This window comes from Dryobates pubescens, chromosome 29 (genome assembly GCF_014839835.1).
Source record: "Dryobates pubescens isolate bDryPub1 chromosome 29, bDryPub1.pri, whole genome shotgun sequence".
NCBI classification, from domain to species: Eukaryota; Metazoa; Chordata; class Aves; order Piciformes; family Picidae; genus Dryobates; species Dryobates pubescens.
Window position 1 is genome coordinate 9,261,598 of NC_071640.1, and position 23,757 is coordinate 9,285,354.

The window sequence follows — 23,757 nt, forward strand, 5'->3', positions numbered from 1 at the left end:
CACCGTCCCCACCCCATCGCTCCCCCTTGCACTGGGGGAGGCCTTGTGCCAACTGCACCTGGTGCTCCCCCAGCCATGGGTGCTGCTGGGATGGGTGCTCAGCATCACATCCAAGCATGCAACCTGCTGTGGGTGACCCTGCTTTAGCAGGGAGCTTGGACTAGCTGATCTCCAGAGGTCCCTTCCAACCCCCACCGTGCTGAGGTTCTGTGACCTGGTTGCGGGAGGCTGAGTGAGGGCATCACCGGTGCCACCCAGCTTGGAGCTCACAGGAGAGGTGGTCCTGCCTCCCCCACAGCACCACAAATGTACTGGCTGTAACTGGTTAAATTAACACTGTTCATTTTTCCCCCCCATATTTTTTCCCTCTCTCTTTGAAAGCTCTGAGCAGAGAAGTTCTAATTGTGCTGTTTGTTATTGCCGTGCCAGCGAGCTCGGCGCCAGCCGGTGCCCAGCGCCTCCTTTGCCTCTCCCCCTTCAGGCCAGGATAACGGATGGAGCTCTTTTCCAGTGGCTGCCTCCCATTTCATTCCTCTTTTTATTATTTGTTGCTGCAATTCTATTACCTGCTCACAACTCTGAAGCCTCAAACGTACTAGCTGGAGGCACTGATGTCTCTCCAAGCCAGGCTAATGCCTCAGGCCCTGGTCCTCAGCAGCAGCTCAGAGGGTTGTTAGTGTTTTAGCAGCTCTGTGGGGAGCTGTTGGAGCGTGGGATGCTGTGCTCTCTGCCCTGCTCCCAGTATGAGCCATGCAGGACCACTGCCTGCTCCTAGCTGGGGATGCTGCCTGCAGAGCAGAGATGTCCTACTGCTGGTTTGTGGCCGTGTCACGCACAATGGCTTTGCAGCCCCCAAAGGGCCCACCTCTGAGCCACTTTTCCTCAATCCCTTTTGTTTTTTCCACTTCTCAGCCTAGCACTGTGGAAATACTGGCTGCTTTTTGAGTCCAGTTTGAGTCATGTCCAGAGAAGGGCAATGAAGCTGGTGAAGGGTCTGGAGAACAGGTCTGGTGAGGAGTGGCTGTAGGAACTGGGGTTGTTCAGCCTGGAGAGCCTTCAGGGGTGTAGAGACCTTCTGGATCTTTACAACTCCCTGAAAGGAGACTGGAGTGAGGTGGGGGTTGGTCTCTTCTCCCAGAAAACAAGTTACAGGTCAAGGGAAAACAGCCTAAGTTGTGTCAGGGGAGATCTAGGTTGGCCATAAGGAGCTATTTTTTGCCCTGAGAGGGCTGTCAAGTCCTGGAAGAGGCTGCCCAGGGCAGTGGTGAGTCCCCATTCCTGGAAGGATTGAAAAACCATGGAGATGTGATGTTGAGAGACATGGTGTAGCAGTGGACCTGGCCTTGCTGAGTTAATGGTTGCACTCAATGATCTTAAAGATCTCTTCCAACCCAAATGATCCTATGAATCTATCATTCTGCCCAGCCCTCTTCAGAGCCCAGAAGAGGTTGCACAGAGACACAGACCATGCAGTTTTGAGCACACCCTCAGTGCCTGTGCTAAGCATGGAGGTTTTATCACTGCCATGTGGGAATGACTAAGCAATTAGCACAGCACCCCGTCACTTAGGTTACTCCTACATCCTGCTTGCACCAGCCTGGCTCCATTTCAAAGCTGGCATCCCACTGAGCAGCAGAACAGCTTCTGCAGCTTTGAGCTGGGATTTCCAGCAGTTTGCAGCCACATGCTTTTCACTGGATTCCTGGTGAGTTTTCATTCTTCCAGCAAAACAAAAGCAAGTCTAGTGCCAGCCACATCCTAAAGGCAGCACAGGGGGCTGGCTGGAAGAGATGGCTTTGAAAATGCACTGAGATGTTAGCAACAGGTATTTGATGTACTGAAGGTTTTCAGGCTTGTTCTGCAGCTGGTGTGGGTAGGGTTTAAGGAGTGGGACAACACATCCCAGCCTCTGGGCTGCATCAAGAGAAGCAGAGCCAGCAGGTCAAGGGAGGTGATTCTCCCCCTCTACTCTGCTTTGGTGAGAACCTCACCTGCAGTATTGCATCCAGTTCTGGAGCCTCTATTACAGGAAGGATCTGGAGGTGCTGGAAGGTGTCCAGAGAAGGGCCACGAGGATGAGCAGAGGGCTGGAGCTGCTCTGCTATAAAGATGGACTGAGGGAGTTGGGGTTGTTCAGTGTGGAGAAGAGGAGACTCCAAGAAGACCTTCTTGTGGCCTTCCAGTATCTGAAGGGGGCTACAAGAAAGCTGGGGAGGGACTTTTGAGGGTGTCAGGGAGGGATAGGACTGGGGGGGGATGGAACAAAACTAGAAATGGGTAGATCAGATTGGCTGTTAGGAAGAAGTTCTTCTCCATGAGGGTGGTGAGAGCCTGGCACAGGCTGCCCAGGGAGGTGGTAGAAGCCTCCTGCCTGGAGGTTTTTGCAGCCAGGCTGGATGTGGCTGTGAGCAACCTGCTGTAGTGTGAGGTGTCCCTGCCCATGGCAGGGGGGTTGGAACTGGCTGATCCTTGAGGTCCCTTCCAACCCTAACAATTCTATGATTCTATGATCCCTGGCAAGTGTGGGCATGGCCATCACAGAATAACAGAATCACTATGGTTGGAAAAGACCTTCAAGATCATCAAGTCCAACCACCAGAGCCCTGTCCTGCTCCTGATGCCCTGTGCCTGTTCCACTTGCATCCCTGAGCTGCTGTATTTCATTCCAGTGTGTGCAGGCAACCTTGCATGGGGTTGGTCTCTGCTATTTAGCCATTGTCCTCAAGACCCTGCCACTGCCAGTGTGTCTGAGTCCTGGGGAGCTGGAGGGATGAAAGGATGGAAGTTGGCACCACAGTCAGAGCCCAAATCTATTTGCACATCCATGACTTAGGGCTTGGTGCCAGTGGTGCCAGGCAGTGTTTGAAGACTGGTACAAAACTACCAGTGGATAGTGAAAACTGCAACTAAACTCTCCACCTTTAGCATGGCACCAAGGAGAAGCCAAACAGCTTCCCCTGTGCCCTGAAAGCAGGCCTTGCAGCCATGCAGAGTGGGGTTGATGTTTCAAAGGGGAGCTCGAGACCCAGAGGTGGATAGCGAGGGGGCAGAGCCAGCACACCGTGCAGGGAGGTGTGGGTACCATATGTACACTCCCCCAGAGCTGCTCTCCCGAACCAAGACGCAGCCCAGAAGCAAGGCACTGCTGCTGGAGGTGGTGCCGGCACCCACCGGCGCCGCTGGGGAGTCAGCCGGGGCCCTGCTCGGGGAGCAGCAGGTGCTGGCAGAGCTGCCGCCCCCGCAGCGCGGGACGCCAGGGAGCTGCTCCCCACCCCGCACCCCTGCTCCCTGCTCCCCCCCAGCCCTGGCAGCACGTTGGTGTCTGTGCAGATGTTTGTGTTCTCTGCAGCTGATGAAAATATTCATTATCTTGTTAGCTGCTGCGGCGGAGGAAGCTGGGATTTGCATTCCCACAGCTGAGCGCACAGCGCAAGCGGAGCTGTCGCCCGGCGGCGTCACTGGGCTGAGCGGTGCTGTGTCCAGGCTGGGAGCCCTCCTCCTGCCCTCCCCACCACCACTGCTGCCATGCCAGCTGGGGTGGCTGGGCAGAGTCATGGAATGGTTTGGGCCGGAAGAGATCTTAAGGATCATCCAGTTCCAACCCCCTGCCACGGGCAGGGACACCTCCCACCAGCCCAGCTTGCTCAAAGTCTCATCCAGCCTGGCCTTGAACACCTCCAGGGAGGGGACATCCACAGCCTCCCTGGGCAACCTGTGCCAGAGTCTCCCCACCCTCACTGTCAACAATTTCTTCATAATCTACAGTCTCAATCTGCCCTCTTCCAGCTCAAAGCCACTCCTTCTTGTCCTGTCGCTCCAAGCCCTTGTCCCTCCCCAGCTTTCTTGTAGGCTCCCTTCAAGTACTGGAAGACTTCTAAGGGCTGGGGCTGCAAGGGCATGCTGTGCAGGGTTTCTGGGGGCAGGCAGGAGGGTGCATACATTAGCACTGGTCAGGCAGTGAGGAGTGCTGGTCCCTGGGCAGGATGGGAGCAGGCGTTTGGATGCCAGTCAGGGAATGTTGCAGGGCAAGCCATGTGTGTATGTGCCTATGGGAAGGTCTTGTCTCCTGGCCCTGGGGCTGGGAGCTTTTTGTGGGATAGGAGGGGAAGGGTCCAGGGAATGCTCATCCCTTGGGGAGCTGGTCTGGGACGCCCACATCCCCTCACACAGCTGTCAGAGGGCTCAGTAAGCTCTTCAGGGTCCAGCCTTTGAAAACCTGATGGTGGTACCCTTGTCTTGAATTCTGAGCATGGGGGAAGGGTGAAGGTTTGAGAGAGGGGACATGGATCTATACAGGAGAGGAGGGACTGAGGTCAGCCTCAGGCACTTGCAGAACAAGAGCAGGGCTCTGCTCCCTTCCTGGGTTTGGCAGAGGAGTGGTGATTCAGCTGCCATCCCTCCCTTGCCACTGCTTCCTTCGTGGTGCCTGGCACTGCCTTCACTCTTCTGAGCTCCCATGGCCCCTCCTCCCTGGTGCTACAGGGAGCAGTCCTTGGGGTGGGCTGTCTGACCTCCTAGCCTTTCCCATCCCCAGTGATACTAATTAGAGCTGGTCTTATTGAGTAGTTAATCTGCATTATTAAGAGAGGCAGTGGAGATTTGGTTTGTAACAATAATGCCTCAGATTTATAGAGTACCTTTCATCCCAAGGGGTCCTTACTGGCTTCATAGCCTTGCAGTGGTGTGCAGCTGTGCAGAGAGGAATTGCTTCTCCTCCTTCCCTCACCCAGTGTGGAGTATAGGTGCTCCTGGGGCATGGGAGCTCTGCACCCACTCAGGATACAAGACAATAAGGTTGTGTTCAGCTGAAAAGACAGAAGAGAGTGAGGCAGGAGGGCTTGAGGCAGTAGCATGCAATCACCTGACCTCAAGCTGTGACAGAGGGTGCCACTGGCACTCCTTTGGTGGTCACCATCAGCACAGGCTGTGGGTTTGTGCTGCTTGCACCATGGGCACGGCTCCAGCGGCACCTTCAGGGACAAGGCTGACACTTACCAGCCTGTCCCTGCTCTTCCTCCCTAGTGCCAGCACTGGGCAACGGAGATTCCCCATCCAAGGGCTAAATCAGCTTGACATTGGCTTAGCACAGTGAATCCTTGCTGCAGGCAATGCAGTCCTGAGCAGCACAGGGATATCTGAATGCTCTGCAGCTATGCCAGCTGTCGAGCCATACCTGCTTCCCAGTGACAGCAGGGCTTGGATGCTGGCCTTGCTGCAGCAGAAGCAGGCTTGAGCTTGGGCCCTGTGAGCTGGACCCATACACAGGTGGTGGACAAGGTAGGCAGGGAGCCTTCCCAACCCCTGCTGCATCCTGAGATGACAGATGAGATAATTCAGGAGATTTCCTAAGCCTTGCACCACACCCAGCTCCTGGGCAGGGTGACCTGGTTGGGTGCTGGAGCTGTGGCTCTGTGAAGAGGAATGCAGGATCAGGTGGTGAGACTGACCCAACATCACCCATCCTCCCCCCCATCCCCTTGCTGTCATGTTCTCTCCCTGCCCAGGCTGTAGCTGTGTTAGAAGGAGTCTCCCATGGGCTGTTGCTTTCAATACTAATTTTCTGGAGTCAAAAGTTCAGGGCCCTTGTGCCAGTTCATTTCTCTGCCAGCACAGTCCTGAGGAGCCTGGCACAGCCAGAGCAGCCTGTGTGTCTGCACCTTGGCTTTCCAGGGCACAGGGCCACTCACCAGCTGCACCTGTACCCACGTCTGGAAGGTGTGATGGCACTGTCACCAGGCAGCTGCATAGCCTGGGTGTGAGGCAGAGCTGGCAGGAGAGGACCAAAGTGGAAGGTGTTCCAAGGTGCCTCGTGAACCCCAGAGCAGGGCTTGGCTCTCAGCACTCATCTCTCCCTGGGAGGGTGACAAGGGGTGAGCTTGCTGTCACCATGCCTGTGCTCACCATGCACATCATTGCAGGGCTCCCATGATTGGCTCTGCCCACAGAAACAGGCCTTTGCAGATGTGGTCACACATCCCAGCTGATTCACCATATGCTCTGGCTGCCTGGCAGTGCCAGGGAGCTGCCACTATGGAAGTGTCCCCAGCACTGCACTACCCAGGTGCTGCCTGCACCTTCCCTGTCTGTCCCTTGCTCCTGGGGTCACTGAGCTCTGCACAGCAGTTTGCTTCAGAGTGGCTGCCATGGTTCATGCTGGCAAGTTTGCTGTTGGGCAGAGACATGGGCTGGCCAAGCATCTTCTGTGGGCGCCTTGGGCAGGCACTGGGCATTGCTGGGGTCCCCTGGGTTCACTCACAGGATCACAGGCTGTCAGGGGTTGAAAGAGGCCCAAATTGATCATCAAGTCCAACCTCCCTGCCAGAGCAGGACCATACAATCTAGCTCAGGTCACACAGGAACACATCCAGATGGGTCTTGAAAGTCTCCAGAGAAGGAGACTCCACAACCTCTCTGGGCAGCCTGCTCCAGGGCTCTGTGACCCTTGCAGTAAAGAAGTTCCTCCTTGTGTTGAGGTGGAACCTCCTGTGCTGCAGCTTACATCCATTGCTCCTTGTCTTGTCACAGGGAGCAAGTGAGCAGAGCCTGCTCAATTCCTCCTGACCCCCAGCACTCAGATATTTGTAAGCATTTATTAAATCCCCTCTCAGTCTTCTCTTCTCCAGACTACAAAGCCCCAGGTCCCTCAGCCTCTCCTCCCCAGGCAGTGCTCCACTCCCCTAATCATCCTGGTAGCCCTCTGCTGGACCCTCTCCAGCACCTCCCTGTCCCTCTTGAAGTGGGGAGCCCAAAACAGCCCATCCTGGCAGGGGGATGCTGGCTCAGCTGGCACCCATGCTGGCACCTGGGAGGCCATGGGCAGAGGGGGAAGCAGGAGCATTGGCTGCATTGGAATGACTGTGTCGGGGTGCCAGCACATGAAATGTGTGGTGCGATTGCAGCCCTGCCGCTGCCTGTGGCTGTTTTTCCTCTACTTCTAATGACTAATAGAGAGAAGACAAAACAATTTCTATTAGTTTCTCCCACGCTGCAGTGGGTTTCTTATTTTCCAAACCTCATTAGAGTTTGTAATACCCTGGTGGTAGTCAAGAGCAGTCCGAATCACCCTGGGGGGAGAGAAGAACCGAAGAGATATGATGTGCAGCCCACTATTAACACTACTCCTGGCTCCTTTCCAAAGCCTCTCCTGATTCTTTTCCAAACTCTTATGCCTTATCTCCATCTTAGAGGTTAAAAATGAAGCTTAGTAGAGAAAAAAGAACCCAAATGTGTAAGATCCCAAACTGAGATCCCAAACTGTTCAAGAGAATGGATGTGCGTGCTGAGCAGAGAGCTGGGGCTGCATTTACACTGGGAAGGCAAATATTTGTTTAAAGGCTTGTCTTAAGCAGGGTGCTGGAGCTGGGATGGAGGTTTCCCTGGAAGAGCTGCTGGTGTGTGGAGAAACCACCAGCTTTACAGAATCACAGAATCAATAAGGTTGGAAGAGACCTTTGAGATCATCAAGTCTGGCCTGTCACCCAGCACCTCATGACTAACTAAACCATGGCACCAAGTGCCACATCCAATCCCCTCTTGAACATCTCCAGGGATGGGGACTCTACCACCTCCCTGGGCAGCACATTCCAATGGCTAACAACTCTCTCTGGGGAGAACTTTCTTCTCACCTCCAGCCTAAACTTTCCCTGGCACAGCTTGAGACTGTGTCCTCTTGTTCTGGTGCTGGCTGCCTGGGAGAAGAGACCAACCCCCTTCTGGCTGCAATCTCCCTTCAGGTAGTTGTAGACAGCAAGAAGGTCTCCCCTGAGCCTGCTCTTCTCCAGGCTAAGCAACCCCAGCTCCCTCAGCCTCTCCTCACAGGGCTGTGCTCCAGACCCCTCCCCAGCCTTGTTGCCCTTCTCTGGACACATTCAAGAGTCTCAATGTCCTTCTTAAATTGAGGAACCCAGAACTGGACACAGGACTCAAGGTGTGGCCTAACCAGTGCTGAGCACAGGGCAGAATGACTTCCCTGCACCTGCTGGCCACACTATTCTTGATGCAGGCCAGGATGCTGTTGGCCTTCTTGGCCACCTGGACACACTGCTGGCTCATGTTCAACTGCTGTCAACCAGTACCCCCAGGTCCCTTTCTGTTTGGCTGCTCTCCAAATGTGCAAAGATGCAAAGTGTTGGGTCAGACATATGCTGGGTTGTATTTCATCAGCTTCCTTGCTGCTTGGCCAGGCAAGCAGCCCATCAAACAAGAAGACCTCCAGTAATAAATGCAAAGATCTTGGAGCCTACTCCATCAGAGGGCCTCCATTGACCTATTCTGGGCTCTGGTTGTGAAGCAGGTAGATCTTACTGGGGTTGGAGTGTTGATGATGGCAGCTTCTGCCAGCTCACTGTTCTGGCCTCCCTGAGGACTGTGTCCAGTTCTGGGCCCCTCAATTTAAGAAGGACATTTTGACACTTGAACATGTCCAGAGAAGGGCAACAAAGTTGGGGAGAGACCTTGAGCACAGCCCTGTGAGGAGAGGCTGAGGGAGCTGGGGTTGCTTAGCCTGGAGAAGAGGAGGCTCAGGGGAGACCTTCTTGCTCTCTACAACTACCTGAAGGGAGGTTGTAGCCAGGAGGGGTTGGTCTCTTCTCCCAGGCAGCCAGCACCAGAACAAGAGGACACAGTCTCAAGCTGTGCCAGGGGAGGTTTAGGCTGGAGGTTAGGAGGAAGTTTTACACAGAGAGAGATTGGCCATTGGAATGTGCTGCCCAGTGAGGTAGTGGAGTCCCCATCCCTGGAGGTGTTCAAGAGGGGATTGGATGTGGCACTTGGTGCCGTGGTTGAGTCATGAGGTCTGTGGACAGGTTGGACTTGATGATCTTTGAGGTCTCTTCCAACCTGGGTGATTCTGTGACCCCTCTCCTGGCAGAGTTGCAGGCAAACAAGAGGCAGGCCACCACTCTTTTCCCTTTCTCCAGCCATAAGCACTCTTCCCTCTGCCACTCAACCCTTCTTTTTGACTTGTAAAACTTCTTGCAGAAAATCACCTTTAAGCTTAGGTTGAGCACAGGGAATTTCAATCCCAAAGGGAATAATCCACAGATTTGCAAAGTTCTGTAAGGGGATGAAAACCAGAGCTCTGCATGGGATTCCTTTTGGAGCCCTGACTCTGTAATTAAGGCATAAATCCAGCTCTCCCTGCCTGCCTGCTGCACAGTGCCAGACGTTGCTGTGGGAACCACAACCTTCCAAATTTGTTTTGACTCTGCTCTCCATCCCAGCCCCTTCCCACCAGGCATGCCAAGGAGGACAGATCTGTAGCCCACCTCAGGATTGCACCCACAGGAGATGCTTTACTGGAATCAGTGAATGGCTGTGTGATGGGGAGTGGGGAGGGGAGAATGATCAGAGGGCTGGAGCACCTCCCCTATGGGGACAGGCCGAGAGAGTTGGGGCTGTTCAGACTGGAGGAGGCTCCAGGGAGACCCTACAGCAGCCTTCCAGTACCTGAAAGGGGCTCCAGGAGAGCTGGGGAGGGACTTTATACGAGGGCTTGTAGTGATAGGATGAGGGGGAATGGATTCCAGCTTGAGAAGCTGTGGAGATGGAGCCTAGTGTGTTCCACCAGCATTAACTGAGCCCTTCAACATCTCTCCATCACAGAGCTGGGTACTTCACTGCTGCACAGCCCCAGCCTTGGAGGAGATGGGGAGAGGAAGGTGCAGGAAGGGAGGTCCTGGTTTCTCCCAGCCCCACAAAGGATTTCAGGGCTCATTTTGAGGGTGTGTGAAGGGCATGGTGCTGAGCACTATGCATGCAGGAACATGACACCAGCCTTAAGGAGCATGGTGTGTGCCTGCAAGCATTGCAGCCCTAGTGCTGCTATGATCTCCTCCTGAAACACCTCAATTTAAATGCTAATTCTCCCTGAACCGAGGGAGTGAGGCAGCTACTGAATATTGCCAGGCTGGTTATTGCTGCCACTGAAGTGGGACAGGCTGGGGACATGGTGGGACAGGCAGTGTGGGGACAGGTCTGAGCCACAGTTAGAGGGATAGGGCAATGGCTGTGTTAGCATCACCAAGATTTGGGTGGCATAGACAGCTCCAGGTTGGTGCTCTCCTCACAGCCTGGTCTGTCTGTGCATCATTGCATACAGTGGTTAGGGCTGAAAGCTGGGGAGCTGGAGGGCCTCTAGGGCCTGGCAAAACCTGACTAGTGTCTCCTTTTTCATCCTGCCTCGTTCCAAAGGAGTGGAGCCTTGCTAAAATTTGGAGTAAGTAACTGCTGATTCAGGGGGGTTGCATTAAGTCTTCATAATTCACTGGTGCCTGAGGTCATGGAGACACGTGGGGTGAGACTGATGGTGTGCTTACCTTCTCCAAAGTGTCTGTGGAGGCAGGACACCCTCTTTTCTGTCTCCCAGTGACTCTGGATCCATTATTTTTGGTGACCACAAGCTAAAAAGAAGCTGTGTCTGAATGTCCCCATGCCAGGTGGAGGCTGGGCTCTTGTGAGCTTGCAGCCACCACAGCAGGAAAACTCTTCCAAGGGAAAACTAGGTCAGGAATATCCTGGGCTGCCTCAAAAGAACCATGGCCAGCAGACTGAGAGGTGATTCTGCCTCTCTGCTCTGATGAGACCTCACCTGGAGTACTGCATCCAACTATGGGACCCCCAACACATGGACCACCTGGAACAGGTCCAGAGGAGTGACACAAAGATGATCAGAGGGCTGAAGCATCTCTCATAAGAATCCAGGCTGAAAGAATTTGGGCTGTTCAGCATGGGGAAGAGAAAGCTCCAGGGAGACCTTAGAGCAGCATTTCAATATCTGAAGGGGACCTACAGGAAGGCTCTAGAGGGGCTTGTGGTGATAGGATGAAGGGAAATGGTTTGAGACTGGAGCCAGGTAGATTTAGGTTGGACATCAGGAGGAAGTTCTTCACAATTAGAGTGGTGAAATACTGGAACAGGTTGCCCAGGGATGGAGCTGAAGCCTCATCCTGGAGCCACTCAAGATCAGAGTCAATGAGGCCCTGGACGGCCTGATCTAGTTGAAGGTGTCCCTGCTCACTGCAGGGGGATTGAGCAAGATGACCTTTGAGTGTCCCTTCTGACCCCATGCAATCTGTGAATCTGTAGAAGCTGGCACCGAGTAACCTCAGATCCGCCTTGTTCTCCCCAGGCCGTCACAGGACAGAAAGAAGTAAGATGAATAAATTATTCTTGCTGGGGAAGCTGTCCCCTCAGAGGGGCCCAGCAGACAGCGTGGTGCTCACACAGTGGCTGTGCTGAACAGGAGCAGGCTGGCTGATAATGTGATTAACATTTGTAGCTGCGCTGCCTCAGATAAGGGTAATTAAATCTCACGCTTCAGGGCGTCAGCTCATCACTTGTGGGGTCATTTGATATTATGAGTTATTTTTTTCCCCTTACCCCTTCATGAATACATTTGCCCAGCTGCTGCAGTGCACTGCAGGCTCTGCTCTCAGTGCTGGGTGCAGGCTGGAAGCCCCACAGCAGCCGATGCCTGGCTTTGCAGGGAGAGCTGTACAGGAGCAAGGAGGGCTCCAAAAGGGTTGGTGGGCAGAGTCCAGCCTTGAGGCCGTGTGCTCTGGGAGCGAAGTGTGAAGGGAGGAAGCCACAGCTGGCTGAGCTGAGGAAGAGAAGCTGCTCCTTCCCCCAGTGCTGTTCCTAACAAGAAAATGAAATGAATGTGAGTCCCCAGCTGATCTTCCACAACTACCAGCCAAAATCCCACTGGGAGCTTTGCCCTGGCTTCCAAAGCTTGGCATAGAGATGAGGTCACAGAATCACCAAATCGCCAAGGTTGGAAGAGACCTCAAAGATCGAGTCCAGCCTGTCACCACAGACCTCATGACTAAACCATGGCACCAAGTGCCACATCCAGTCCGCTCTTGACCACTTCCAGGGATGGTGACTCCACCACCTCTCTGGGCAGCACATTCCAATGCCTATCGACTCTTTCTGGGAAGAACTTTCTCCTCACCTCCAGCCTGAACTTCTCCTGGCACAGCTTGAGACTGTGTCCTCTTGTTCTGGTGCTGGTTGCTTGAGAGAAGAGACCAACTCCCTCCTGGCTACAACCTCCCTTCAGGTAGTTGTAGACAGCAAGAAGGTCTCCCCTGAGCCTCCTCTTCTGCAGGCTAAGCAACCCCAGCTCCCTCAGCCTCTCCTCACAGGGCTGTGCTCAAGGCTTCTCCCCAGCCTTGTTGCCCTTCTCTGGACACCTTCAAATGTCTCAATGTCCTTCTTAAACTGAGGGGCCCAGAACTGGGTCCTCCAGGGCTCAGCAGAGCCCTGTCATGGTCCAAGACTTAGGATTTAGGTTGGGTATTAGGAGAAATTTCCTCACAGAAAGGGTTATCAAGCATTGGAACAGGCTGCCTAAGGAGGTGGTGGAGTCCCCATCCCTGGAGGTGTTTAAAAGACTTGTGGATGTGGTGCTGAGGGACATGGTGTAATGGTTGTAGCTTAGCAGTAGTAGTGGGACTGTGAGCTCCAGGCAAGTGGTTAGACTAGATGATCTCAAAGGTCTCTTCCAAACTTGACAGTTCTGTGATTCTGTGACTCAGCAGCCGTGGCCCCATCCACACCCAGGATCACCACAATGCTTCAACTGCTCCTCAGCACCTGCATGAAGCTTCCCCAGAACCCCCTTTTACTTAGGGATGCTGTGGGATGCTGGTTCTTTGTGAAGGCTTCCCTTCAGCTGTATGAGCTGATAGCAGCCCTGCAGGGCACAGCAATGCAGCTCTACACTGCACCAGGGCTGCACTCAGTGACCTTGGGTGTATTGTTTGAGGTCACATTCCCCCAAAGCACCTCTAGTTTGTGTGTGCAGTTTCAGAAGGACAGGAGGATGCCAGCACAGCAGGCTCTGGCTGCCTGAGCCCTCCTCCTGATACCTGAGCAGCTGCTAATTGCCTTCACCCCGCCAGCAGCCCGGGGTGGAGGGAGCTGCTGTGTGTATCTGTGTCAGCTGAGGCAATGGCTGGGTGTATGACTTGGTGCAGGTTACACCAACTGTCCATCAAAGCCAGGATTTTGAACTCAGTTTAATCGAGGCAGCTACCTTCCTTCTCAGCCCACCCTGCCACCAGGAGCACTCAGTAAAGCCTCTGGCCATTTGACCTTTCCCAGCATCAAGACTCATTCCTCTGGAAGTCAGCTCCCTCCCAAGGCAGGGACACACTGGGGCCTGGGAGAAGCAGCATTTCCTTGTGTAATGACTCAATGTGCAAAGTGCCCTGAGAGATGTGAGCCAAGGAGTGGGTTCAGTGTGCAGGGAGCTGGAGAGAGCAGCCTGCCCTGTGCCCACTGCTCCTGCGAGCATGAGGCATCTGCTCCATGAGTGCTGGGGAGATGCTGGGGGACAGAGCAAGATGCAGAGGAGGATGTGGGGCCAGCAGGTGCTGTGAGTAGGCAAGCTGGCCTGGCTCCCTCCTGATCCTCTCAGAATAAACCTGGCTCCATGATCAGGAGGAATCACGAGGCTGTGAAGGCATTGTGCCTCTTGGAAATGGGTCAGACCCCTGTGTGGGAGCCCTTCCTGGCCCTGCACCCATGTGGAGGTGCTGGTGGCCTGGCTGTGCTCCAGATGGAGGCACATGTGGCAGCACAGGCACAGGGATGCTGCCCTGTCCCTCCCTCCTCTGTGTCCCTGCCCCTCACAAAGAGCCCAGCAGCTTTGCTCGGAGCTCCCAAGGAGCACAACCGCTTGGCAGAAGCTCTTCCTTGTGCCTCTGTGGTGAGCAGCGCTGCAAGCCACAGGCTTGTTAATGAGGCACAGTAGAAGAGGAGCTGCCACTCTCTGCTGGCTGCAGCTCCATGGCACACTACCAGGCATGCTGCCTGGCACAAGTGGCTATGGCTCTCACTGTCATACACCCTCCCAGTTTGCCTTCCCACACCCACAGCAAGGGCTCAGCACGGTGCAGGCTTGGCAGGACTCTGCAGGGGGCTGTGCCATGGCCAGACCCTGTGCCCAGTTGGGAGCTTCCTCCTGCACAGCTTCAGCTCATCCCTGCTTTGAGGTGGCAGCAAGCAGGGTGCTGGAGGTGGCAAGGAAGGGAATAATTAGACTGTGTTCAGTTTTGGGGCCTTCACTCCAAGAAGGACATTGGAGTGATGGAGCAAGTAGAGAGAAGGGCAACTAAGCTGGTGAAGGTTTGCAGAACAGGGCTGGTAAGGAACAGCTGAGGGAACTGGGATTGTTCAGTCTGGAGAAGAGGAGGCTGAGAGGAGACTTCATTGTTCTCTACAACTCCCTGAAAGGAGGTTGGAGTGAGGTGGGGGTTGGTCTCTTCTCCCTTGTACCAGGGAATAGAATGAGAGAAAATTACCTGAAATTGTGCCAGGGGAGGTTTAGTTTGGAGATTAGGAAAAATTCCTTTGCTGCAAGAGTGGTCAGGGATTGCAGCAGGCTGCCCAGGGAGGCAGTGAAGTCCCCATCCCTGGAGGTGTTTGAGAAATGTGTGGACATGGCAGTCTGGGCCATGGTTTAATGGCCATGGTGGTGTTAGGGTGATGGTTGGACTCGACCTTGAAGAGCTTTTCCAGCCAAAAGAATTCTGTCATTCTGGTCTTCTGGTGTCTGCCATGCCATGTTTTTCTGTCCCCTGCAGCTGAGCTCTTCTGGCACCACTGGGACCTGGGGGTGCTGATTGACACCCGCCTAAACATGAGCCAGCAGTGTGCCCAGGTGGCCAAGAGGGCCAATGGCATCCTGGCCTGTATTAGGAATAGTGTGGCCAGCAGGAGCAGGGAGGTCATTGTGCCCTGTGCTCTGCATTGGTTAGGCCACACCTTGAGTACTGTGTCCAGTTCTGGGCCCCTCAGTTTAGGAAGGACATTGAGACACTTGAACGTGTCCAGAGAAGGGCAACAAGGCTGGGGAGAGGCCTTGAGCACAACCCTGTGAGGAGAGGCTGAGGGAGCTGGGGTTGTTTAGCCTGGAGAAGAGAAGGATCAGAGGTGACCTCATTGCCCTCTACAACTACCTGAAGGGTGGTTGTAGCCAGGAGGGGGTTGGTCTCTTCTCCCAGGCAACCAGCACCAGAACAAGGGGACACAGTCTCAAGCTGTGCCAGGGGAGGTTTAGACTCAAGGTGAGGAAAAAGTTCTTCACTGAGCGAGTCATTCGTCATTGGAATGTGCTGCCCAGGGAGGTGGTGGAGTCACCGTCCCTGGAGGTGTTCAAGGGGAGATTGGACGTGGCACTTGGTGCCATGGTCTAGTTGTGAGGTCTGTTGGAACAGGTTGGACTTGATGATCCTTGGGGTCTCTTCCAACCTTAGTTACTGTGATACTGTGTGATACTGTGACACTGAATCTGTGCCAAGGCAATGGGAGAGCACTAGGGAAGGTGCCAGCAGCCAGTGCCATTGTCTTCCAGGGCATTTCCTCCTGGTCCTGCAGGGCTGGACAGGCCTCTGCTGTGACCCACCTGGCCCCTGTGTACTGCTGGGTGCAGGCTGCAGGGCTGACCCACCATGAAGGGGACAGTCCCCATGCCCTGTTGTGGCAGTGGGCTCTGTGCAGCTGTGTCCCATTTTCCTGGTGCAGTATCACCTCTGCAGAGCTTTGGGATTTGGTAGTGCTGATGCTTTTGTCCCTTTTGTGCTGAGGCAAAGCAGCAGAGACACTGCTATGCTCTTTCCTGCATTACCTACCCACCTGTCTCATTTTGCAGCCCACCAGCTACACAGCTCCAGCAGTAATTGCAGTTCCCCATTTGCATCCTTCCAAGCAGCCAGGCTCTGTGCCACTGTGGGGACCTCACACCAGGCATGAGCAGTGGGGGATTGGTGAGCTCGTGCCTGAGGAAGAGGCTTCTCCCCTCAGACAAATAAACCACTCCTTCTCCAGCAGGGCCTAAAGTGAAGCTCCTGAGATGTAATCAGGTGCCAGTGGCTTTGAGATGGGGGTGCAGCATGAAGGCAGGCTGTTGCCTGCTGCCAGGGCTGCCTGTGCTGCTCTTCTTGGCTTTACTTGTGTGTCTCCACCTGCAGCTGCTCATCCCAGTGCTCCTCACCCACCTCAGGGCTGGGAGCATCCTCAGGCTGGTTGCACAGAGCTACAGCCTCCTGCTGACCACTGATACAGGTGGTACTGGCTTTATTCTGTCCCAGGAGCAACAGGAGTGCCCCAGGGAAGTGCTCAGCATCGCACTGCAGCTAGACCCTTGGCCAAGGTGTCCCCATGTGTGAGCTGATCATGGAATGATTGAGCATCATCCCCCACCCTCAGGATGGGCTATGTGGGATAAAACTGAGGGAGAGGAGTGAGACCAGCAGCTGCTTAAAGGAAATCCATTCAGAGAGATGCAGCTGGGGCAGGCGGTGCCAGCCTGAGCCTCCCCCAGCTCCTGGAGCTGACCTGATTTTGCAGGAGCCTCCCTTTCTCTGCTCTGCTGCCCTTTTGTCTCTGTACCCAGAGGACACAGAGCCTCCTGCCCTATATTTTGGCTATGAACAATATTTGAAATGCCCCCTCCTGTTTCCTTTGTGCAGGCACAAGGCATTGGACTTGCCAGGGGAGGATTTTCTCCACAGACCTGCCTGCTCACCGTTTCAAATCAGTTCCCCAGCATCTTTGTTCTAGAAACAATTCATTAGGTGCCTGTTCTACACTAGACCTGCCAAGGTTAGAGGAGAGCCCAGGTGTGTGGCTGTCTGGTGAAACTGCCCCCTGAGCCTTTGTTTGGGTATCTGGCTTTAAAGGTACCTTTCCCTCAGTCATCAGGGGCAAAGCTGTGAGGGTGATGCTGCTGCCCGGTTTGGGGAGCCTCAGCAGGGCTTGGTCTGATGCTTGGTCATAGTTCTATACCAGGAAGATGCTGCTAGTGGTGGAAAGGGGCAGTTTTGGGGTGTAGCAGATGTTCCTCTCTCCTCACCACTGTCCGCCCCCTCTCCAGTGCCACACTGACAATCCAGGCCAAAACCAGTGGCCAGGTCCCCAAGCTGAGAGCAGTCCTATGATGCTGGAGAGCTAACAGAGCCTTGGTCCCTGAGGAGCTCATTAAGCATGACCTCAGAGATCTGTACAGCCAGGGTGGTTGGTGGTGGGGACTTCAAACCCCATTCACTGTTAGGTCTGCCCAGAGATGTCCCTCACACTCCCTCACCACCCATCCCTGTGCCACCAGGGCAGCTCAGCCCCGCTGCCAGGCCGTGGCCTGCATCGTTGCTTTGCAGTTGTCTTTTTCTCTCTGCAGGGAGAATAACTTCATCAAAGACTTCCCCCAGCTGGCTGATGGCCTCCTGGTGATCCCTCTGCCCGTGGAGGAGCAGTGCCGTGGCGTCCTCTCGGAGCCCCTTCCTGACCTCCAGCTTCTCACCGGTACGAGCTGCCCCCAGGCTCAGCCCCGCTGGGGACAAGCATAGGAGCCAGAGCCATCCCAGCCTGGGCCTTGAGAGGCATCAGCAATCCTGGCATCTTGGGGTCCTTCGTGGTACCCCTGCTGGGGTAGAAATGGGCTGTGTGAGTCCAGCCCAACACAGCATCTCAGCCATTGCAGCACTGGGAACTGCCATGTCACGGCCATCAGAGGAGGTTACCATCCCTGCTGCCACCTCATTTCTCCCCTCTGTGGCGTGTAACAGAGCAGTTGCTTGGTGTGAGCATGGAGCATTTCTCAGAGCATGGTCAGCAGGCACTGAACATCGGCTCTTCACTTGCAGGGGACATCAAGTACGATGAGGCGATGGGCTACCCCATGGTGCAGCACTGGCGGGTCAGGAGCAACCTCTACAGGGTGAAGCTCAGCTCCATCACCCTCTCTGCAGGTGAGGGCTTCTGACAGTGGGGAGGCCCAAGGCTTGCATGGGTGGGTAGGTGGGTGGGTGGTGGTCTTCTGCCCCAGGGCACAGTCTTGCTAAGCATCTGTCATGGTTTAACCCCAGCCAGCAACTAAGCAACAAGCAGCTGCCTGCTCAGTCCTCCCGTCTCCCAGTGGGATGGGGAGAGAGCTGGGGAAAAAAGTACAACTTCTGGGTTGAGACAAGAACAGTTTAGTCACTGGAATAATTAATAGCAATACTAATGGAAAGGAATAGAACAAAAAAGAGAAAGCAGTCAACCCCAAGAGAAGACAAGAGATGCACAGTGCAATTCCTTACTATCCCCTGCACAATTCTGCAGACGTCACCAGCCCCTCCTGGCCAACTCTCCCCAGTTTGTATACTGGTCGTGATGTTCTGTGGCAGGAAACACCCTTTTGCTAGCTCAGGTCAGCTGTCCTGACCATGATCCCTCCCAGCTTCTTGTGTACCTCCTTGCTGGCAGAGCAAGGGAAACCGAGAAATCCTGAATTTAGGATAAGCTACCTAGCAACAACTGAAACATCAGCATGTTGTCAACTTTGTTCTCACACTAAATCCAAAACACTGCACTGCACCAGCTACTAGGAAGAAAACTCAACTCTGTCCCAGCTGAAACCAGGGCAACATTTAACCACCATCTCCCACTTCCAGACAGTGGTTTGTGCTCCCAGCACTGCTGCAGTACAGGGGGGGAAACTGAGACAGGGAGCTTGTGCAGCTCAGTCACACAAACCAACAATCCAGAATCCCAGCATGGTGGGGGGTTGGGAGGGGCCTTTGGAGATCATGAAGTCCAATCCTCATTGTAAAGCAGGATCACCCAGAGCAGGTTGCCCAGGATCACAATGTCCAGGTGGCTTTGGAATCTCTCTAGAGAAGGAGACTCCACAACTTTCCTGGGCAGGCTGCTCCAGGGCTCTGTCACCCTCACAGCAAATAAACTTTTCCTCATATTTGGATGGAACCCTCTGGGTTCCAGTTTGTGCCCATTGTCCCTTATCCTGTCACTGGGCACCACTGACAAGAGTCTGGCCCCATCCTCTTGTCCCTCACCCTTTAGCTCTTGCTGAGTATTGGGAAGATCCCCTCTGGAGCTGCTTTTCTCCAGGATAAACAGCCCCAGGGCTCTCAGCCTTTCCTCCTCACAGAGATGCTGCAGGCCCTTCAGCATCTCCGTAGCCTCCACTGGACTCTCTCCAGTAGTTCCCTGTCTCTCTGGAACTGGGAAGACCAGAACTGGACACAATACTCCAGATGAGGTTTCACCAGATGGGGAGGAGAACCTTCCTTGACCTGCTGGCCACACTCTTCTTAATGCACCCCAGGATGCCATTTCCCTTTGTGGGCACATTGCTGGCTCATGGGGAACTTGTTGTCTACCAGCACTCTCAGGTCCTTGTCCACAGAGCTGCTTTCCAGCAAGTCAAGCCCTCACCTGCCTTTAGGGCGATGGGCTCAGCTCAAGCTACAGAAGCAGCAGCGTGGGGAAGCTGTGTGTGGGGGGTGGCCATGTACCTGTGTACCTACCAAACCCAGCCAGTATTTGGACAGAACCAAAACCCAAGGTGGTTTCAGAAGCACCCAAAGCAGCTGGAAATGTGGGTCAGATACAGCAAGGGAGTCACAGATGAGGAAGGGGTGGGCGGGAGGATCCTGCAGCCGTCAAAACATTTCACTTCCCCGTTTTCCGAGCTGCACATTTTTTTGTCTCAGAGATGCTGAAACGTTTTGTTGCAACCTGAAATGTTTTGCCTTTTCATTTCAAAACAGCATTTCATATTTAAAAAGCAACCTGTTTTTAAATGGAGAAAGCCAAAGAAGAAAGAGAGAAAGGAAAGAGATTTAGTGCAGACAGGCTGCAACAGCCCCAGAATGAAATAACCTCCTCAGAACTGAACAAAATATTTGGGTTGGATTCAAAAGGAATTATTTTGGCTTATTTTTTTCCTCCCCTTTTATTAGACCTCCTTTCTCTTTCAATCAATCAATCAATCAACCAACCAAGCAACCATCAAGATCAGCTCATTTTGGTGACAGTTATGTGTTGATCTGTTAGAGGGTAGGAGGGCTCTGCAGAGGGACCTTGGCAGGCTGGACAGATGGGCAGGGTCCAACATGGTTGTTGTAGACAATTTGTTGTAGCCAGGTGGGGGTTGGTCTCTTCTCCCAGGCAAACAGTACCAGAACAAGAGGACACAGTCTCAAGCTGCACCAGGGGAAGTTTAGGCTGGAGGTGAGGAGAAAGTTCTTTCCGGAGAGAGTTGTTAGCCATTGGAATGTGCTGCCCAGGGAGGTGGAGTCACCGTCCCTGGAGGTGTTAAAAAATGGATTGGATGTGGCACTTGAAGCCATGGTTTAGAAGTCATGAGGTGTTGGGTGACAGGTTGGACTTGATGATCTCTGAGGTCTTTTCCAGCCTTATTGATTCTATGATTCTATGATGGCATTTAACAAGTCCAAGTGCCAGGTGCTGCACTTTGGTCACAACAATGCAGCACTATAGGCTGGAATTGGAGTGGCTGGAGAGCAGCCAGGCAGAAAGGGACCTGGGGGTACTGGTTGACAGCAGCTGAACATGAGCCAGCAGTGTGCCCAGCTGGCCAAGAAGGCCAGTGGCATCCTGGCCTGGATCAGGAATAGTGTGGCCAGCAGGAGCAGGGAGGTCATTCTGCCCCTGTACTCAGCACTGGTTAGGCCACACCTTGAGTACTGTGTGCAGTTCTGGGCCTCAGTTTAAGAAGGACATTGAGACAGTTGAAGGTGTCCAGAGAAGGGCAACGAGGCTGGGGAGGGGTCTGGAGCACAGCCACAGAGTTGCCATCAGCCCAGCCCTGGATGTCTCTCTGGGCTGTCTCCAGCTTTCCTAATAACAGCTATCAGTTGGGCAGGGTATTTACACTGGGGCTGTTCTGCAATGCAGTTTAGGATCAATTCATCCTTACACCAGGAGAGTATCTCTGAATGTGCTTACTGCAAAGGAAAAGCCAAACACATCCTTAGAGGAGATTGTTGATGATGTGTCAGCAGCTTGCAGAATGAGCTAGAGCTGGCAGGAGGGTGTTTGTGTGTGTGTCCATGTGTCCATGTGCACATCCCTGTAAAATGATTTGAGAACTCTCCTAGGAAGAGGAATCCTAGAAGGATGCCAGAGCAGCAGCCCAGGATGAAGAACAGGTTGTGGATTCCAGAGAACCTTGTAGCCCATGGAGGCAAGAGAAAGAACTGAGCTTTGTATGCATGTGGGGAGTTGTGTATCTCAAGCACAATATCTTCTGGGCCTCCTCCCTGGCTGTGGCCAGCAGCCCTGCCTGGCCATCCTGTGATCCCCTGCCTCCTTCCCACAGGCTTTGCCAACATCCTGAAGATCCTGAACAAGGACAGCAGCCGGGAGGAGCTGCTCTCCTTCATCCAGCAGTTTGGCTCCCACTACATCGCAGAGGCTCTGTATGGCTCTGAGTTCAGCTGCACCATCCACTTCCCCAGCAAGAAGGTCCAGCAGCAGCTTTGGCTCCAGTACCAGAAAGGTGAGGAGGGTGGTGGGAATGGGCAGGGGCACAAATGCCAGCCATCATTCGCACTGTTTCCATCCATCACCCCCTTTTTCCTGTGCATACACCATCACCACACAGGTTAGCAGGTGCAGGCAGGAGACTTGTGCTAAACTGAGTGCCCAGCATGGTGGCAGCAGCCCTGACCCAGGTGAACCCATCCCTCAGATGTGATGGTAGCTCCCTGGAGACATTCACAGTCAAACTTACAGGACCTCAAGCAACTTGCTCTAGTTGGAGGTGTCCCTGCTCACCGCAGGGGGGTTGCACAAGGTGACTTTTGAGGGTCCCTTCCAACCCAATGCATTCTGTCATTCTGTGATCCTGCCTGCTCCTGCCACACTGCAGTTCCATCCTTGCCCAGGGTGACCCAATTCACCAGCTGCTCCTGGCCCTGCCACAATGGCCCCTGCACCCTGGGGGTGCTTGGGGTTGGGTGATGGAGATGTGACATAATTGAGCTGTGTGAGAATGGCTCCGTTTTATTGCTTGTGACAATGACAGTCTTTAAGGAAGTGTATTAAATCAATAGCAGCCTCATTGTGCTACACCATAAATAAGGAGGCACATCATTAAACAGGGCAATAAACTTCAGGACTTTGAAGTAATACAATTAGGTTATGTTTATAAAAACTCCCTTATCGCCCTAGCCTTCCATTTGCCAATTCATTTCTCCCCTCCAGGGAGCTGGGGATAATTCCCTGGGTCTGATATTTTTCCATTGAGAAACATCTGTGATGTGTCATAGAGCTGATGGGAACAGAGGTCATTCTGGCACTTGCACCCTGCCCTGCAAGCAGCAGGCTTTGGAGGGCTGTGGGTGGAGGTGGGCTCCTGATCACCACCTCCCTCACATTCTGATCGATTTTTTCCTCATCTTCCTGGCACAGCTTATCTTGAAAAGTGTATTTATAACAGCCTGGGCTCGTTTGTTTGGGTTTGAAATAGTGATAGATGAAGTTTGCCATAGCAATGCCCCTGTTTAGCAGGAAGCAGCGTGGCGGAGGTGGTGTTCTGGTGTTTGGGATGTTATTAATCGCTCCTGTGAGGTGTGGTCCTCATGTGTTTGGGTTGCTATTAATCATTCCTGCGTGCTCCCTTGCAAGCCCCAAGCAAATGTGTCAGTGGGAAGCAGACTCAGAGTGGCTTCATGTTCCCAGCATGGTCACTGCAGGAGCAGGGTTTCTCTGGAGATGCTGGGTGAGAATAAGAGGCAGATGCCGCAGTCTGAGCCTGGCGCAGTCATCACTGCTGCTTCACAGTGCTGGGGCCAGAGGGCAGAGAAATGATGACAACACTTCATTCAGTGGTGAAACGGCTCCCATTTCTGAGCCCCCACCTTCCCCCCATCCAGGGCAGTAGTGGTTCAACTGCAAAGCCCCAGTGGCACAGGGCCTGAAGGCAGGCAGTGCCTTGCTGACAAAATCATGTCCTTTTTAGTCCATGGAATGCAGCTGGCTGAGGCAGGATCCCTCACTCCCCACCCAGCTCCCACATGTACCCCTGGAGCTGTGCCCACCCTGTGCCACTTGCAGGGCTGCCCTGGCATGCTGGGAGCACCTGAAGCATCCTTCTTCTCTGCCTGCAAAGCACCAGAGCACTCAAGGAACACCCAGGGTTTGGCACGTATTAGCTTTAGTATTTAGCTTCTGACCGTGTGGCATTTGCACACCAGGTGCTGGCTCCAAACTTGGTCTTTGTCTGTGGCTCTGCTTTAGCAGTTGGTGGGTTTGGGGAGGTTGAATTTTGAGGTTATTGGTACTGCAGAGGGGACCATTTTGTACTTAGCTCTGTGATGGCCAGAAAATGCTTTTGGAAGGACACTGAGGGTGTCAGAGCCCTTGCTGATACCAGGGGAGAATGGCTTCATGGCCAGAGAAGGTATCACAGGAAACCCAGGGCTCTCACCTGGAGAAAGCCCAGTTAGCTAAGAGAAAGCTCCTTATGGTAGATGGGTTTTATTCCCAGCATCTCCAAATGATTTACCCTCATTTTGCCAGGGGGATCAGCATAAATAACTCCATCTAGGCTGTTCTGGATGTTTTGCCCACTGGGAAGCAGCTCTGGCCTGCCGGGCTCCCCGCCGCCAGCCAGCCTGTGTCCGAGCGGCTCCGAGCACACACACAGGCATCAGTGTCTCTAACGCAAAAGTGAGGCCAGGAGAGCTGGAATTTGCTAGTGAGCAAGGCAGGTCAGAAAGAGGAGGGGGAGAGGGGAGTCTGGAGCTAATTGGCGCGGCACCAAAGATGATAAAAATGCACACTGCGGCGTCCTCGCAGCCTCGCGCAAAATTATTGTCATCTTTTAATCAACTCCCTAAATCAATCGCGGGGCCTCGGGAGGAGGCCTCTGCCAGCGCAGCCACGAGCTGAGCCTCGAGCCCTAATTGAAAACACAGGCTCCAAGAGCAGCCCACCCTG

General features: G+C 53.9%; 1 protein-coding gene across 1 annotated transcript in view; it reads left to right on the top strand.

Annotated features, from left to right (window-relative positions):
• The window catches only part of ASTN2 (astrotactin 2), a 423,548-nt gene that overhangs the window by 266,806 nt on the left and 132,985 nt on the right, over nucleotides 1-23,757 (top strand). The window contains exons 14-16 of the mRNA XM_054174585.1: nucleotides 17,183-17,307; nucleotides 17,649-17,753; nucleotides 21,134-21,313. Of these exons, the coding sequence (XP_054030560.1) occupies nucleotides 17,183-17,307; nucleotides 17,649-17,753; nucleotides 21,134-21,313 (410 nt within the window). The remainder of the gene's footprint in view (nucleotides 1-17,182; nucleotides 17,308-17,648; nucleotides 17,754-21,133; nucleotides 21,314-23,757) is intronic.